At 39.6% G+C, this 19,095-nt stretch overlaps 1 protein-coding gene across 1 annotated transcript in view; it reads left to right on the forward strand.

Moving 5' to 3' along the window:
- Window positions 1-19,095, forward strand: part of ASCC1 (activating signal cointegrator 1 complex subunit 1) — a 111,138-nt gene that overhangs the window by 22,431 nt on the left and 69,612 nt on the right. The window contains exon 6 of the mRNA XM_015816668.1: window positions 16,590-16,726. Within this exon, the coding sequence (XP_015672154.1) occupies window positions 16,590-16,726 (137 nt within the window). The remainder of the gene's footprint in view (window positions 1-16,589; window positions 16,727-19,095) is intronic.

The raw sequence follows: 19,095 nt of genomic DNA on the forward strand, positions 1-19,095 counted from the left end.
CAGTTTCCATCTGTTGCTTCTTGTCCTGCCTTCAGGCGCCTTGGAAAATAGCTTGGCTCCCTCTTCTTTGTGGCAACCCCTGAGATATTGGAACACGGCTATCATGTCCCCCCTCGTCCTTCTCTTCATTAAACTAGACATACCCAATTCCAGCAAGCGTTCCTTATATGCTTTAGCCTCCAGTCCCCTGATCATCTTTGTTGCTCTTCTCTGTACTCTTTCTAACTTCTGAGTTATGCAGTTATGCAGCTTTCAAAACTTAAGGAAACAGCCATCCAGTCAGTGCAATTGATTTGGCAGGGTGAGGGCCGAGGAATAAAAAAAAAAAACACAACAGAGCTTTGTTTATTGATTAGGATAATGTAGACTCTGCTTATCTGCTGCCCTTGCAATAGTCTGGGTTCCTTACATAATTGGTCTGCCAGTAAAACGGTAAGGTAGGCATGAATCAGTCGGAAGTCCTTTGTAGTTGTGGCTCGGTGTATTTGGAGCTTCTGTCTGAAAGGAATTGTGGTGCTTCATCACTAAAGACAACTTTTTATTGACTGAGATTTGGGTTCAGTTATTAAGTGAAAAATAGTGGCACACCTTGCATTTAGTTTGTTTGTCTGTGCTATTGAATCAGCAAATGTCTATGGAGATTCTCAGTTATCCAGGTCATGGTTGTCCCAAAGGTGCTTTTTCAAGAGACAACTGGACTGGAGATGTTTCACTTCTCATCCAAGAAGCTTCTTCAAGTCAGAACTGAAGAAGCTTCTTCAGTCAGAACTGAAGAAGCTTCTTGGATGAAAAGTAAAACGTCTTCAAGGAGTTGCCTCTTGAAAAAGCACCTTTGGGACGTTTTGAATCAGTACAAAGTTAGTGATTATGATCACCTGTAGGGTGAGCATGAGATAACAGGATCCCCAATCACAAGTGAACTGTAATGATAGCTTTAAATAGTCTTGTTCAGATATTCACTCTTAGAGATTCCTTTCAATTTATTCACCTTTTGGCCAAATAACTTCCTTTCTTGGAATGTACATTGTACTGGAATTAAGCTACCTACAGCTTTAACCAACATTAATTTACCTGTTTGGTAAATTCTACATTTAGAAGTAGGAAACAAAAAAAATCATAAGAGATGTTCCTAGAAAAGTGGTGGCGAACCTATGGCACCGGTGCCAGAGGCGGCACTCAGAGCCCTCTCTGTGGACACGCGTGCCGTCGCCCCAGTCCTAGGCTTTCAGCTGGGTTTTATAAAACCTTTTTGTTTTAGGCCTCCGCCACTGTGTACAAAAAAAAAAAGTTTCAATCAATCAGTCAATTTCAACTTCTCACGGGAAAAAAAAGATCTTGCAAAGTTGGAATTGATTGATTGAACTTTTTAGTCCCACCCAGTCTGGTGTTACTGCAGCCACGCCCACCCAATGGGCCACACCCACCCAATGGGCCACACCCACCTGGCACCCGACAATGCATAAGTGGGTTTTGGGTTACAGTTTGGGCACTCGGTCTCTAAAAGGTTCGCCATCACTGTCCTAGAACATTGTCTGTGATAGAAAGATTGTTGCAGCTTGTTCCAGAGACAAAGACTGATTGGGCTGAGTTTAGAAAATTACATGCTCTCCAATATCTTTAAAGAACACACTTTTAATATCTTAAAGCAAAAATTTCCTATAAATCCAGTCAAAAGCATTTAAAATGTGCCTTCCTCAATCTGTATGAATTAATCTGGAAAAGAATTTCTTATCTATTTGATACAAAAAATAAACCCCAGGATCAAATTAAATGTCAGCTACATAGCAAGTACTGTCTATATTTGGATTTTAAAAAAACATAAATTAGGACGCCTCAGAAATTATAGATGTAGTGGAATTTATTATTGACTGGGAAGAAATACTTCTCACTATTCTGAAGTTAAATTTATTTATTTATTTGTTTGTTTGTTAACTTTATTTGCCGCCTATTTCATTTCAAAGTAACTTTGGGTGTTTTCCTATACAAATCCAAAGGATTATCGTACTTAAATTAAGAGAGAGGTTTATTGACAAGTTTAAACTATACAAAACATAGGCACTCCAACACAGATAGAAGTACATAACAAACATATATGCAACATTTACTATATTGGTGGAAAAATAGAACGATTGGCAAGATGTTTGAGCATTCTTATTTATTTTATTGACAATACTGCCAAGCCAGAAGATATAATTGGAAATTATTAAAAAGATGTGATTGATGAGGGAGAAAACCATGGATGTCTCACTTAGGTAAGCCAAACACAAAAGTTATTTGAAGCAACATTTATGCATATTTCAAATATTATCTTAATTATAAGTGATCTATTATATACATTTAATTCCCAGAAGAAAGGAAACACTGTAGAGGGAGCATACAATAGAAATTATACATTATACCTAAAATAGAGTTCAATAGAGTTTACTCCCATCTGAGTCTAGTATAGTATTCTCAGCAAGTCTACCTCCCTAAGATGTATACTCCTGAATGAAATCAGTATTTAGCATGAAGAAACTAGAATTTATAACTTCAAGATAGATGAAGGCAAGAGCCATTAGGATTTGTTCACTGCAGTCTATTCAATGAAATTTAGGTAGCTCTGGACTGACTAGAACAAGAGTGTCAAACTCAATTTCATTGAGGGCCGCATCAGCATTGCGGTTGCCCTTGGGGGGCTGGGTGGGTGTGGCCAGGGTAGGTGTGGCCTACTGGGTGGGCATGGGTGGAGTGGGTGTGGCCTACTGGGTGGATGTGACCAGCTCTACATCATTCGCGTTAAGGGTGCCTGTGGGGGCCTGGGCAGGAGTGGGACAGATCTGAGGGTCTCTGGCAGAAGGGGGTGGGACCAGGGCAAGTGCCAAGGCATGGTCCACTGGAGGAGCCTCACTGTTCCTCTCAGGCCATGCGGGGGGGGGCTATGGAGCTAAGACTGAATGCGTTTCAGCATAGGTGGCCACCACAAAATTGTACATTGGTTCCCAGCTGGCCTGGGCCAGGGCCAAGGCAGAGGGGGCCGTTCCATCACTGTTTCCAGGATGGCTTCGCGGGCCACATGAAACCACTTCGTGGGCCACATCCGGCCCCCGGGCCTTGTGTTTGACATGTCTGGACTAGAACATCAGTGAAGGAATAAATAGAATAAATAGTAAAGCTTTGGTGTGGTTTTTTGCATTTTCCTTGGTTATATCTTATTTCTGCCTTTTGACCAGTCTGTGGATTCTGAATTGTCATTTTGTCATGATTCCTTGTGTCTTTCTTAGATCTGCCTCCTAGATGTTTCTTCAATCCTGAGTTGTTTTTCTCTTAGCTACTGACGTATCTCACAGTCAGTAGTTCTTCAAGATTTCTAACTAGCTGTACAAATATAACACAAAAATGGGAAGGAGAATAAAACTTAGACCACACTTGTAATATTGCATCCAGTTTTTGATATAAAAAGATGTTGAGATTCTAGAAAGAGTGTAGAGAAGAGCAATTAAGATGATTAGGGGATTGGAGGCTAAAACATTCAAGAATGGTTGCAAGGAATTGGGTATGTCTGATTTAGTGAAAAGAAGGACTAGGGGTGATAGGATAGCAGTGTTCCAATATCTAAGGGGCTGCCACAAAGAAGAGGGGATCAACCTGAAAGCAGGACAGGAAGCAATGGATGGAAATTAATCAAGGAGAGAAGCAACTTAGAAATTGCTTCTCTGATGGTGAGAACAATTAATCAGTGGAACAGCTTGCCTCCGGTTGTGGATGTTCCAACACTTGAGGTTTTAAAAAAAAGATTAGACAACCATTTGTCTGAAATGGTATAGGGCAGTGATGGCAAACCTTTTAGAGACCGAGTGCCCAAAAACCGCCCCTGCCTGCCCCCTGACCCGCCCGCTCCACCCCCACTCTGCCCACCCCCCACCTGCCCGCAGGGCTACCCACCGCCTCCATGGCCTGCCGCAAATTGCCCAGGTGGCCCAGCAGCGCCATGGCAGCCATGCCCTCCGCTGGCGCCCCACAGCATCAACTGCGTGTGACAGGGCGCGAGTGTAGAATCTTGTCCTGGCTGCCATGTCCTTGGCTGCACTACTCTGTGTGGGCCACGCTTGGGGGCGACTCTCCTCCGGGGGGGGGGTTGCTGGTGAGGAGGGAGCCTTGGGAGGCGGGGCTGGGGTGACAGCGTATGTGCCCACAGAGAGGGCTCTGAGTGCTGCCACTGGCACCCGTGCCATAGGTTCACCATCACTGGTATAGGGTTTCCTGCCTGAGCAGGGGGTTGGACTAGAAGACCTCCAAGGTCCCTTTCAACTCTGTTATTCTGTTAGAAGCAGATTGTGGTGTTTTTGTTTATTGTAGCTCATTTAAGCAATAAGATGTGTAGTATTCTTTTTTTTACAAAAAAAAACCCAACAGGGATTTCAAAGGCTATTGAGGATTAATATGATGAGGACTTCAAGTGAGTCAATTGGGAATTACCTGTAATAGCTAGAAACATTGGATCTGAGTTAACTTCTGAAAGAAATTCACTGGGGAAATGACAGTGAGATTATAAACCATCATTAAAGAATAATGGAAAATAGGTGCTGGGGCAACCAGGGAGCTTATTTAGAAATTGTTGCTGTTGAAGAGCATGCGGGTAGTAATAAAGCATTTTGCAACGTCTTGAATGTGAGGGTAAATGCCTAATTTATTTCAGAAAGGTGTTGTTTTCTAAAACAATTCTTGTGCTGCTAGCTAATTTAGATTTTGCAAGATGGAGACCGAAGCAAGAGGAGGTGCCAGAAACAAACAAGGTGTTTATTCAAAGTGTCCCCATTTCATTACTTACAGCACCAGGGGCTCTTCCTTCACAGTCATGGTCTCTGGAATTTGACTTGCAAAGAGGTTGCTTTCGTTGGGCCTGTTTTATAGTCCTGCAACCTCTGTTTCCCTCTCCACCCCCCCACCCCCCAGAGTTGCTCTATTTAGGCATCAGCAAGGGAAACATACATATTAATGAGGATTAAATGCCTAGCAGGCACCCACTTCCCACCATGACAAAAGAGGGGAATAATTATCTAATTGCGGTTAGAGCAGAGAGTTTATTATCTCACAAGAGTAAAAAGGAAGAGCCAGCTTCTCTAAGCAGCCTCTCTTCCAGGTGTTAATTGAAAAATGCAGGTCAATCACAAGGCAGGTGTAAAGCTTGCTTTCTTAAAAATTATGTAATAAATTAAGTAGTTGAATTATGTCCTCTGATCAAATGTCCGGATTTACAAGAAACAAATCTACAGCTAGTTCTCAGAAAAATCTCAGTAAATCTGATTCAAACAATTCATATCTAATTAGTTTTTTAAGACATCGCCTCAGTGAATACTCTTATCTTTGACTGTTATTGAATGCATTGGAATGGTGGAGCCTTCTGATTTCTAACAAACAAAATGAATTTATACTGAACATCATTTTTCCCCCCTCAATTATAAAATATATTTGAAGAAAAACATTTGTCCCTGTAATATTTGGAAATAAAAATAACTATAACATTATATAGTAATCTACAGAAATTTTGCATTATACAGGCTCATGACCCAAGGAAAAAAGAAAAATCGTATTAAAAAATTAATAACCTATTTGTCAAAAGTAAAACTTCAGAAAAGAAAACCTTTACATTTGAATGGAATAAAAATAAGGATAGTAGTTATAAAAAAATAAGGAAAAAGATTAAAAAGAAACAGTGAAAATAAAAGGCGCTGAGGAAATCCTAGGAGAGGGGAAAAAAACCTTGCAGCAATCAGCATCAAGATAAAAAAATGGAAATTGAGCAAAAAAGTAATAAAATAAGGAGGAAAGGAAGAAGAATACCGATCAGTGAACAACTGGAAGAGATATCCCTGTATTGCAGACTTTTACTCTCTCCCTGAAACTTGAAACTCAATCTACTTCAAAAAGTAAATTAAAGAAAAATCTGTGCTTCAAAATTTGATGTATAATAAAAGAATTGTCCTCTTGATGTTTATCTAATTACTGTGAAGACTGCTGTTGTATTTCAATCTCAGTATGAGTTTCAGATCTTTTCTCAGATAATTAACAGCAATATCAGGATCATAAAAGTGTTCTCAGTCATCCAGAGATAAATACAATTGGCAGGATGAAGAAAATTTTTTTCACTTGTCTTCCTGCCTCACTAATATGGTTAAATTATTTATGCTTTTTAACTGCTTTGGAAAGCAAACCTGAAAAACACATTATTTTTTTTCCTTCACCATATTCTAGAGAGGTTCATTTCCTGAAGAGGTGCAAAATGTTATACCGGATAGATTTCTTGAGAATTCTAATTCTCACCTGGATTTGTCCATAATAAGATTAGAATTTTGATGAATCTCAGTACTGTATTATAGAATTCTTTGAAACTGAATATTTCCCAGAAAGACTCCTCTGTTACAGCTTTTGGAGGCTGCTAGTCCTCAATACCCACGAAGCTTAAATATCATTTTTTCCCCAAAGCCCTCTCTTCTGCCATGGTCTTTTGATTTTTTTTGGTTGTTTTATTGCTAGAGCCTAGATCAGACCTGGATATTTTATAACCCCCAGGCCACCTCCAGCCCTTTGACTCTCCCTGTCCAGCCCGCGTGGATTGTTTTTATTTTGAAGGCAACTGCTGTTATTTTTTTTTCCATTTTATGAATTTGCACATGTGCATGCTCAGGCACCTTCACAGTCCTATTGGTTTGGCCCTCACAACAGTGTTTCTCATGTAGCCCCAAATCTTCTTTCAGATATGCTAATATTCATTTTGTGAGATGACTTCTTTTGTGAGATTACACCATGACAAGCACCTCAGAATTAATTACAGTACTTGTCTTGGCTCCATTTTGGAGTTAACTGTTGCTTCCTGCGCTTCTCCTACCTGATCTTCAGTTGAACTGTCAACCAAAGCAATTTCCTCTCCTGTCTCAGAAAGGAAAATTGTTGGACCTTTTATTGCTGCTGAAGCTGGTAATTATTTTTCTATTTCTGCTTGAGATGGTTCCATCTCACCGGGTGATTTTAAAGATTAATTAGCATTATGTTGCTAGTTGCTCTTAACAAGCAGCTCAGACACTCTTTTCAAGAGCTCGTGGAGGGGCAGAGAAGCAAACTAGCTCAACATTTCCCCATCTTGAGCAGAAGTTGAGACCTGGACCCTTCCCCATAGGAACGACATCTGTCACAATCATTGCAGTCCCTCTCGTCCGCCTGCCTATAAAATCAACACTGCTAAAGAACCCAATACTGAGAGAGACAGATTTCCAGACTTATCTCCCTCACCCAACAGGTCCACTTGTTCACCTAGTATTACTGTGAACAATTGTCACCTTGCTAGAAACCGACCCACTGTTGAGTAGCACCACCACAAGGACATTCATTAACAATCTGATTTCCTGGTTCCTGGAAAGGGGCAAATGGACCCAAGTAGAAACTAGCAGCACACAGTTGGTCTGCCTTGTACTGTCAGTTGGCATCATCATCATCATCATCCCAGCCTTTTTCTCGCAGGAGCAGTGTCCGCTTTTTGGATCGACAAACACCGTCTTGCATGATGAAATGCAGCACCATTTGTGTGCATTTTGAAGGAGATGGCTGTATAGGTTCTGACAAGAAAAAAAAAAAACCTGACCGATAGGCTTGTCATCTGGGCCTGACATCCTCAGTTAGTTTGGCCTGTGTTCAGCTCATCACTGCCCTGCTGGGCGGGGCAGTACCCAGTGGCACCACTAAGAGGAGCAGATCTCACCCGCTCTTTCTTATACTGTCAGTGATGAGAGCTTGTTTGGAAGCCATCTTTTCAATGTTTACAGTTAGGTACAGTACAGTGTGAATTTTTGATAATGAAGAACTGGAAAAGTGCATTCCTCCTTTAAAAAAAAACCTGTTTCAGTTAAGCTGCTGTTAGATTTCAGCATCACTACATGCTAGGGAACATATGTGTCTGTTCAGAGACAGTGACATACCTGAGGCATTCACAATTTCTGCTAATATTAATGTACTGGTTGCAGACATGTCAAACTCGTGACATCGTGCAATGTATCGGGACAGTTTTGCCATTGCCGGCAATGGGGTGGGCGCGGCTTCCAGATGATGCATCCGGCCCGTGGGCCGGCAGTTTGACACCCCTGGTTAGAGGGTACTCAAACTGCCCACTTCCAAACCAAAAATCGAATCAATCAATCAGCATGTGCAGATGCGATATGGGAGGGGTACACATCAACCCTTTTGCAACCATCTGCAACCTATGCTTACCTATTTTATTTATTTTATTTATTTATTCAATTTATATCCCGCCCTTCTCCTTACCGGACTCAGGGCGGCTGACAGCCTTATAAAACAGATACCTATCAATAAAACAGATACCTATCAATCCCTTTGCAGCATAAGTATGCATTAACACCTACATGCAGTTCTGGACAAGTCTAAATCAAGATTTAGGGACTTTTGCTTCAATCCACATTAGAGCTTACAGCCTGCTTGCTGTAGAGGGTTGTGTGATCAATCCAAGGTTGCGGTTTGAGATTAAGATCTCTATCCATAAACTGAAGAAAAATTTTAGGAAAGTGGGAGATATGATAGATAAATGTGAGTGGTGGCAAAGTTTGACTATCGAAGTTCTCTGAAAATGTAAAGATGAATGAAAGCCGTCAAGTTTTCATACATTTTCATTTTTATTTTATTTTTTGTAAAAGTCATGAGGCTTGCATCGTGTTGCTATTTGTGAAATACAAAGAAAATCCTTTCATTCTCTTATGGGACCAAGACTAAGAGTTTGATGGATGTTAGAACAATTGGAAACAACTTGCAGCAATTTGAAAAAGACTGTTACTCTGTGTTTTCTAATTAGAATGGAAGCAGGATAGATCTCTGTGGGGAAAATATATTATTTTTATGTATTACTGTAAACTGTCTAAAACAGACTTGAATATATTACCAGGAAATGTTTCCTCAGGAAACAAAGAATAAATCTAACAACCGTTCTAATTCCCAGAACAAAGTTAAAATGCATGTACGTGATATCATTTTCAAGGGCTAGGCAAAAGAAAATAAAAAAGAGGCAATCAAATCTACTTGGAATTATAATGACTGAATATTAATGAATTGTAACCAAGCCTGGCTTGGTGTTACAGTTTAACATACTATGATCAGCAGCTTCCAATTAGTACAGGGGCAAAGATGAGAGATCAAAGGGTGTTCAACCTCGGCAATGTTAAGACTTGTGGGCTTCAACTCCCAGAGTTCCCAGCCACCATAGCTGGCTAAGGAATTCTGGGAGTTGAAGTCCACAAATCTTAAAGTTGCCAAGATTGGACACTCCTGCTCTAAGCATTAGTTTCTTGGCTTGAGGTAATAAATGTTTATAGATAAATATGTCTCTGTTAACTTAAATGATATTTTGTGGAAACAGTCTTGTATCATACTTTTGATAGAATCTTGGCTTTATTTTTTATTTTTAGTAAAACAAGCCTGCATTTTATCAGACTAAATATACTGATAAACTAGATTCTCTTAACCAAGAAAGGAATGAAGTCCCACCAGTTTGAGAAAAGAGGAAAATGTAGGAATTAGAGGTGTTTGTGTGTGTGTGTGCATGAGACAAACATATGCATGCTCCATTGAGTCATTCTAAGTCATTCTAACTCCTAAGACTCCTGTACATATAATTTCTTGTCTGAATAAAATGATTGTTAATGATTCCCCAAAAAGTTGAACTGCCCTATAATTAAAAAAAACTATAGACTTTACAAGCTACTGGAATGACAATGTAATTGTATGATGTTCTTTGAAATGTAAAAGGCATGTTTAAGAATATTTATAAACATTTGTTTTTGCAGTTTATCTAATTTATATGAGAAAGAGGCATCTTTATTACCAGTAAAACTCAACAGCTTCATTATCATTTTTAGAACTTCATGACTATTAATTGTTTCATAATCTACAACCCCAAATACACATACAACATATACATACCGGTATGCATATATATGTCATAATAATAGTTGTGATAAAGTTAAGGTTTTACCATGATTTTGTATCCAGCAGAGGGCAGTATTTGGAAAGTACTTGTATTGACTACCTTTAGCAGATTTTTAGAAATCGAGAGTCAATTTTTTAGCTTGGAATAAATTACATAGATTTATATGAAATTTATCTTTTTCTATGCATAGAATTAAATAATAATAATTTATAGAAGCTTAACTATCAAACACTTTTAATCAGAACTATATGAAATGCTGTAACAAAACTAGCCATCCAAACCATCACCCTCAACTCTTTCTCAAAGGCCTTTTAGAAATGCTGGACTGTTTCTCAAAATTAGCAATCCTTGTGCTCAATGTAAAGTATTGAGAAGCTGAATTGACTGCTTCAGTTAATCAAAGGAATTGTTCAGTGTCTAAAGCAGGGGTAGTCAACCTTGGCTCTTTTATGACTCGTGGACTTCAACTCCCAGAATTCCTGAGCCAGCTGTGCTGTGCTGTGCTGGCTCAGGAATTCTGGGAGTTGAAGTCCACGAGTCATAAAAGAGCCAAGGTTGACTACCCCTGGTCTAAAGTAAGCAGCAGTACTTAGCATTTCATCTTTGCTTGAAAAACCTGGAAAATGTCAGTCATGAACATGTCTGTGTGGTGTCCTTGGTGCTCTCTGAGCTTGGTGGCTTTCTTGCAGATGTTACATTGCCAAACTAGGTAACAGCCCTCATATTCCCTTCTATAGATACACGTCTATATAGATATCTGAAGTTAAGCCAGACTTTAATTTTTCTGAGGTAGACTAGTCTAGGGCAGTGTTTCTCAGCCTTGGCAAATTTCAAATTATGGACTTCAACTCCCAGAATTAGCAGCCTTCTCAGGAATAGCTGAAACCCTTGCAACTCTCAGAAGTCCAGTTGGTCCTGGACATTTAGAATGGTCCTCAATTCTGTTTTATTTCAGTGGCTTTTGGCTATACTGAGGTTTTGGGCAGCTGGTTAATTATTGATTCATTGATTGATTGATTATGTATTGACTCTTAGCAACCACATTGATACATTTTATCCTTGATGATCGGTCCCCAACCTGCTCCTTCAGGTCTTCCAACAGGATATTCATTGCCACTGTAACTAAATCCATCCACCTTGCTGTTGGTCGTCCTCTTCTCTTTCTTTCTACTTTTCCCATCACCAGAGTCTTCTCTAGAATGTCTATAGAGATTCTCAGTCATCCATGTTAGGGTTGTCCGAAGCCTTGAAGACGTTTCTCTACTCATCCAAGAAGCTTCTTCAGTTCTCTCCAGAATTGAAGAAGCTTCTTGGATGAGAAACAAAACATCTTCATGAAAAAACAAAGGAAGTTCAGTTGCCTTTTGAAAAAGCATCTTTGAGACTTTCTCTAGAATCTTCATGGATTGTATCTGAAGTAGTATAATTTGGGCCTGGTCATCTGTGCCTTGAGTAAGAATTCTGGATTAATTTGTTCAATGTCCATTTTGTTTATTTTCTTGGTTGTCCATGGTATTTTCAGGAGTCTTCTCCAGCACCCACCTTTCAAATGCGTCAATATTCTTTTTTACCCTAATATTAATTACAGTTTGTTAAGATAATTTGTAGTGAACTCTCATGATTCCCTTTATTACTAAATTGCTGCATTTTGTGATATTTTGTGCGTTCATATGATTGGGATGATATGTAATAGCTGTGAAATAAATAAATCTCAATTACACATTTTGAGGAGCAAACTGGAAATTGTTTATAAGAATCAATGGAAGGATACTACAGTTGTGCTGTAATCCTTTGGGTGCCTTTATAGTTTCATTTTATTCTGCTTCTGCTCAATGTAGTGACTTATTAGAGGAAATTATCTTTCAAATGAGATCTGGAAACTATTTGTACAGATGATTCTGACTAATTGCGTGATATCAGGCCAAATGAATTTGCCTAAACACGTTCTGTATGGAGTCTTAATATTTATGCAGTGCTATCTGTGAGCATGGTACTTTGTATGAGAAGATAACTTTATCTGTTTGATGGTTACCCAAGGTTCCATATGCATATATGAAGTCCAATTAATTAATTTATTTAGCACATAGCATAGCATATATGGACTAGCAATATATACTAACATTTCATCTAGGTTAGCAGAACACAATAAAATATAAATGTTAAAATGATCTATGTTCAAATACCAATGTCTAGGGATAGGCCAGGGGTAGGCAACCTTGGCTCTTTTATGACTCGTGGACTTCAACTCCCAGAATTCCTGAGCCAGCATGGCTGGCTCAGGAATTCTGGGAATTGAAGTTCACGAGTCATAAAGGAGCCAAGGTTGCCTACCCCTGGGCTAGGCCATCTAACCACTGAAGCGCAGCATTGTTTATATTTAAAACACCAGATACTGGACTGGTATATGCCCTCAGCTTACAGCCAGGCACTATGTGACCTATGGTTTGATATGGGACTCTGCGGTCACACTGAGGGGAGGATACTGTGCCCCATTTATACAGAGAGTCCCGGCAGATAACCTTGTGAGGTTCGAATCCTATTCAGCATTGTCCATTGCTGACGTGGTAGTTCAAAGCCTGGCAACATTTTTGTGGGGTCATTTATATATCTTCCTACAGTATGAGTGGGCGTTCAGCAACCCATTTGGCTTTCCAGTGAGAATCAATGTTAAAATTGTTGGGTAGATGTTGTGCAAGTACCAGTGGGGGCTTCCTGGATTTGAGTCTGTTTGTAACTGCTGGCAGCCCGACAACTCTGTAGACTTTCCTATGAAGCCCAGTTTGGAATTCATTATTTATTCCCAATATGAACCATTAGTATGCATGGAACCCTTGACCATTCCAAATACTCTTATTTGTTTGTTGTCTCATAAGATAATTGATGCTTACTAACACATGCTTACATCGTAACTGAGTTTATAAGGAATTTGTTAGAAGCAATAAGCCAGAGGTTATTAATAGCTTCCTTTTTAGTATAAGACTCCAATTTAGTTTGTCCTACTTGCATGCTAGAAAAAAAAGGTTGAATGTAAACATACACTTTACTACAAATGTTTTTAGAGTTTTCATCCTTGATTGTAGCAAGATATAATGAATGAATGAATGAATGAATGAATGAATGAATGAATGAATGAATGAATGTTTATCTTTCTTAAACTTCCACTACTTAATATAGCTTGGTCTTCTTCGATGTTAATTGTTCAATTTTAGGATATTCAAGTTTATTAAGATTTAAAGGAATTTGCTGAGTGCAGTTTTAAATAAAAGCGGTCAGTACAGCTCAGAATAATTAAATTCATTGCAAAACTATAAATGATGACCTAAGTATTTAGACAGAGCTCTGTTTACTAGACAAGCAAAAATCAAAACCTAGAACAATCTGCTTCAACTTTGCCAAAGAGTTTTTAGTAGAAATAGCATTGGCTTGGCATATTTCAAGACCTACAGAATTTCATTGGAAACTGGCAGCCTGGATAGTAAAGCAGCAGATACTAATTTTAGAAATACTAGTAAACACTTGTAGCAACACTTGTTATATTCCCACGTTATTTTAAAAGTTGGCTAAATGAACCTTTGTTTCTATTTTAGCTAGTCCTTGACTTATTCATTTAGTGACTGTCCAAAGTTACAATGGTGCAGAAAAAAGTGACTTATGACTGTTTTTCACACTTATGACCATCACAGCGTCCCCACAGACTAATGTTCAAAATTTGGGCGCTTGGCAACTGGCATGTATTAATAACAGTTGCACTGCCTGGAGTCATGTAATCACCATTTGTAAATTTCCCAGCTGGCTTCCGACAAGCAAAAGTCCATTGGGGAAGTCAGATTTGCTTAACAACTGAATGATTCACTTAACAACTGCAGAAATTCACTTAACGATTATGGCAAGCAAGATCATAGTACCTTGAGGACTAACCGCAGTAAAGCTTTCCAGCCTTCTCTTCTGCAGTAGAGAGTAGAAAAAGACAGGTAGAAAGTTGTTGGCATGGAAGATGACTTTGATTCCTGGAAAGCTGTAAAGGAAAAATTCAGCTATTTAAACTGATAGTAATTATAACATAAATTCAGGGGCTTTTTTGCCACCATTCCTTCTCTATGGGATTAGATAGAATATGCTCTTTTCCTATGCTTATTTATTGTGTTAATATATTTTGTGCTCATTATAACTGCAAGCATTACAGAAATTAAAATGAACTGCTGCCAATAATTGGAATCCATCAGATCTGCTCCCTGCTGTTTCACCAGCTTCCAGTGCTCCTGGTGTTCGTTATAGACTATAATAGCTTCTGTTGCTAGGCTTTGATTTTTAAGATTAAGAAAAGTTCATAAAAATAGATACTGAGCTTTGGAAGATATCTAAATCAACTTTCACCCAGATGGGCTTTAGAGATTTTTCTCAACTTTGTTTTGATAGTAATTAAAGGATGGGGAGGGGAAAAACAGGCGTAAACTCAGTGGTGGGATTCAAATACCTGAACAACCAGTTCTCTGCATGGATGCCGTTTCTGGAACTCTGTTCTGGACCTGGGCCAGAAGTGGCATCCATGCACTTCCGGTGGGCCGTTCTGTGCCTGGGAGGCCTCCCCCAGGCCTCCGAGGCTCCGAACAGATTTCTGGAAGTGGCATCCACGCACTTCTGGTGGGCTGTTTTGTGATTGGGAGGCCTCCTCCAGGCCTCCAAGGCTCAGAATAGACTTCCAGAAGTGGCGTCCACACACTTCCAGTGGGCCGTTCTGGGCCTGGGAGGCTTCCCCGGCTCAGAACAGGCTTCCAGAAGTGGCATCCACGCACTTCTGGTGGTCTGTTTTGTGATTGGGAGGCCTCCTCCAGGCCTCCAAGGCTCAGAATAGACTTCCGGAAGTGGCGTCCACACACTTCCGGTGGGCCGTTCTGGGCCTGGGAGGCCTCCCTGAAGCCTCCGAAGCTCAGAACGGACTTCTGGAAGTGGCATCCATGTACTTCCGGCAGTCCATTCTGGGCCTTGCGAAAAAGGGCTAGGGCTTCAGTCAGTTCGGCGAAGTCAACAAAAAATTAGCTACCGGTTCTGCTGAAGCAGTGCAAAGCATCTGAATCCCATCACTGCATCAACTCCTGGGAATTCTCCAGCTTTTTCTTAACAGTTTTGAGTCTACCATGAGAGGTAGCATTCCCATTTACCATGTTAAAAAAATGAAGGTCTGGAGATTTGAGAGTCATGATTGCAGTCATAGAATATGGAGCAGTATTGCTCTTTGTATTATGTTTTGAAAATTTCTCCGTGGCAGGAGAATCTCAAAAAATGCCAAGGAGTGGCCTATATCAGGCTTCTGTTATTTGGGGATCAATACTAGTTTAACGAAGAGAAGGACGAGGGGGAACATGATAGCAGTGTTCCAATATCTCAGGGGCTGCCACAAAGAAGAGGGAGTCAAGCTATTTTCCAAAGCGCCTGAAGGCAGGACAAGAACCAACCGATGGAAACTAATCAAGGAGAGAAGCAACCTAGAACTAAGGAGAAACTTCCTGACAGTTAGAACAATTAACCAGTGGAACAACCTGCCTCCAGAAGTGGTGAATGCTCCAACACTGGAAGTTTTTAAGAAGAGACTGGAAAGCCATTTGTCTGAAATGGTATAGAGTTTCCTGCCTGAGCATGGGGTTGGACCAGATGACCTCCAAGGTCCCTTCCAACTTTATAATAATAATAATAACATCATCATCATCATCATTATCATCATCATCATCATCATCATCATCATCATCATCATCATCATCATCATTATTATTATTATTATTATTATTATTATTATTATTATTATTATTATTATTATTATTATTATTATTATTATAGTTGGAAGGACCTTGGAGGTCTTCTACTTCAACCTCCTGCTCAAGCAGGAGACCCTATACCATTTCACACAAGTGACTGTCCAGTCTCTTCTTAAAAGTCTCCAATGATGGAGTTCCCACAACTTCTGAAAGCAAGCCATTCCACCGATTGATTGTTCTCACTGTCAGGAAATTTGTCCTTAGTTCTAGATTGCTTCTCTCCTTTGTTAGTTTTCATCTGTTGCTTCTTGTCTTGTCTTCAGGTGCTTCGGAAAATGCTAGTTTGGAAACTCTAGTGCTTCCATGCTCCCCATACTTGAATCTGTCTTTGTTCAATGCAAATTATGACTTGTCATGCCCAAAAATACAAAACAGTTCATTTAGTGACAGTTCAAAGTTACAACGGCACTAAAAAAAAGTGACTTAGAACCGTTTTTCACACTTATGACCTTTGTAGCAACCCTATGATCATGTGATCAAAATTCAGATGCTTGGCAACTGGTTCATACTTATGACCGTTGCTGTGTCCCAAGGTCACGTGATCCCCTTTTGCAACATTTTCACAAACAAAGTCAATGGGGAAGCCAGAGTCAGTTAACAACCATGTTACTAACTTATCAACTGCAGTGATTCACTTAGCAACTGTGGCAAGAAGAGTCGTAAAATAGGGCAAAATTCACTTAACCAACGTCTCACTTAACAACAGAAATTCTGGGCTCCATTGTGGTCATAAGTCAAGAACTACCTATAATGAATGCTTATGGAGTTTCTAATGTACATTTTTCTCACTTGAGGAATGCCTAATATTTTTATAGGACTGTGGAGTCAGCAGTAGCCTATTCCAGAACCCAGCAAAACTCCATCTGACTATTGGGACACTGGTACTTCTGAATGAACAAGAAATCCATAAAGCCCAGGAACTCCTGCAGAAGTGTAGAGAAGACCTTGTCAAGTAAGTAAAACAGAAGCTTGGTAGTAGAAGAGAGAAGAAATTGTCTAGATTTGTCCAAAGAAGAAGCATCTATGGAGAGAATTGAATAGAAAAAAATATAGAATTGTAAGAAATTGTAGCAAGCAACTCCAACTATTTAAAGACCAAGGACTCAGTTGGGTTTTGTTTATGACATCAGTCAACAAGCTATTTGATAGAATCCCTTTTGATTGATTGATTATGTGCCGTCAAGTTGATGTTGATATTGATAGATTTTTCTCCATGACAATCGGTCCCTATCCTAATTCTTCAAGTTTTCCTCTACTAGAAACTTTTTTTTTTCCTTGTCATTTTTTAATTAATCTCTGGCTACTTTTTTTTTCTTGCAGTGATTTTGTGCATAAGCAAAGACTGATTTTTTTCCATGGAGGTGGATGAAAAATGTGATTACCTTCACACTTTGTACTAGCAGAGTGTTTGGCCAATAATTCTTTTCGCCCCGGATGGTTGTATATCCCTGAGATTCATTTCTTTAAAAAGCTGTAGGCAGAGAACATTGAAAGTACACAACGCGTGTAAGAAATCAGTCCTAAAACAATAGCTCAGTGCCTCTGAAGGGCAGAAGTTGTCGGAAAGCACTGCACAAAGGCATGCGGTTTGAGATGTAGGATGATAAATAAAGGTCCTCTTCCCCCACCCCTCAGTGCAGTTGCGTTCGTAATATTTTTACAAGAGCTTTCTAGTGCAGTGATTTCTAGCTTAGAATTTAGGATATACCCAGACTTTACAAATGAGCTCTTTTGTGATTAACCTCTTTTTAAAATTAGTAACAAAACCTCTGATGATAAAAAATGCAATTGTAAGAATGTGGAAATTGCAAAAGGCAAGACAACTGAAATGTGTCACGAGCGTACTACAGGTAGACCTCAACTTACGATCACAATTGAGCCCAACATTTCTGTTATTAAGTGAGACATTTGTTAATGTTACGACCTTTCTTGCCACAGTTGTTAAGTGAATCACTGTAGTTGTTAAGTTAGTAAAATGGTTGTTGAGTGAATCTGGCTTCCTCTTTGACTTTGCTTGTCAGAAGGTTGTAAAAGGGGATCGCGTGACCCCGGGACACTGCAACCGTCATAAATGTGAGTCGGTTGCCAAGAGTCTGGATTTTGATCACGTGACCATGGGGATGCCGCAATGGTCATGTGAAAAACGATCGTAAGTCACTTTTTTCAGTGCCATTATAAATTTGAACAGTTACTAAATGAACTGTTGTTATGTCAAGGACTTACTGTATAGTGATTAAGGGGACTGGACAACATTCATGAAATCTACTCTCAGCTATGGAAGTTCACTGAGTGACTGTGGGCATGTCACTTTCTCTCAACTCTATTTCACCAGATTTTTTTGGAAAAATGGATAGAAGGGAAATCCTTAAGGTCATGAGCCTTAACCTGTCCTCCCTGTCCCAGTGATGAACTAGATTCACTTGTTCAGGCAGTGAGCCCATGAATAATATCTGGTTGAGTATCAGAAGACAAGGGAGAACATGCTGTAAATGAAAGTCTATTTGAGTAAACCCTGGATGGCCTTGCAGAAGGGTCAGGCTCAATAAATAGCAGCTAAGTGTGGGTGAGATAGCTGTAGCCTCAAGTATAAAACAAGTCTGAGATTATCTTACTGTTAGAAATAATATCTCTTCTTTATAACTAGTTACTTATATGCCATGGATCTTGATTATTTGATGGAGTCTTCTCTGCCTGGTCCCCAGATTTTGTTCTTTTGCTTTTGCCATTTGAAAAGTTGTTCAGATTAAAGTTTAGCTTTCGACTTTTGACTTCTGGATCAATTTACTAACTACTTAATCCAGGATCACCATGTCTGGACTGCAGAAATCCACATTACTACTAGGTGACAGCAACGAGTTAGTGTGTTCTTTGTAACATTGCTGCCATCTAATGAGTATCAAGTTTCTGCAATCTAGGTACGGTATCCCTGGCGTAATTCTCTGTGTGTTTCTCTGCTCCCTAATAATCATTTTGGAAATTAATGCGTACAACGTATTACTGTGTGTTTGTCACTTCCAAACTCTAATCCTGATCTAGGACAGGATATTGGCTTAGTCTGATATGTCAATTTTTCCAGTGGGTGCTTATTCAGTAAACCATGGTTAAAACAAGGAGTAGCTTAATGTAGTGCATCGTCTCAACTCAGCCAGTGAGGTTACTAGTGAGAACAATTAATAACATGAAGCCCCTCAAGTCTGTAGCATTCTATCCTGAATGTCAGGAGTGGGGAACTATAGTCCCTTTATGACCTGTGGATATCAATTCCCAGGAATTCTGGGAGTTAAAGTCAATAGGTCATAAAGGGGCCATAGTTCCCCATCC

The sequence above is a fragment of the Protobothrops mucrosquamatus genome, unplaced genomic scaffold (genome assembly GCF_001527695.2).
Source record: "Protobothrops mucrosquamatus isolate PMUCROS unplaced genomic scaffold, P.Mucros_1.0 scaffold479, whole genome shotgun sequence".
Classification (NCBI taxonomy): Eukaryota; Metazoa; Chordata; class Lepidosauria; order Squamata; family Viperidae; genus Protobothrops; species Protobothrops mucrosquamatus.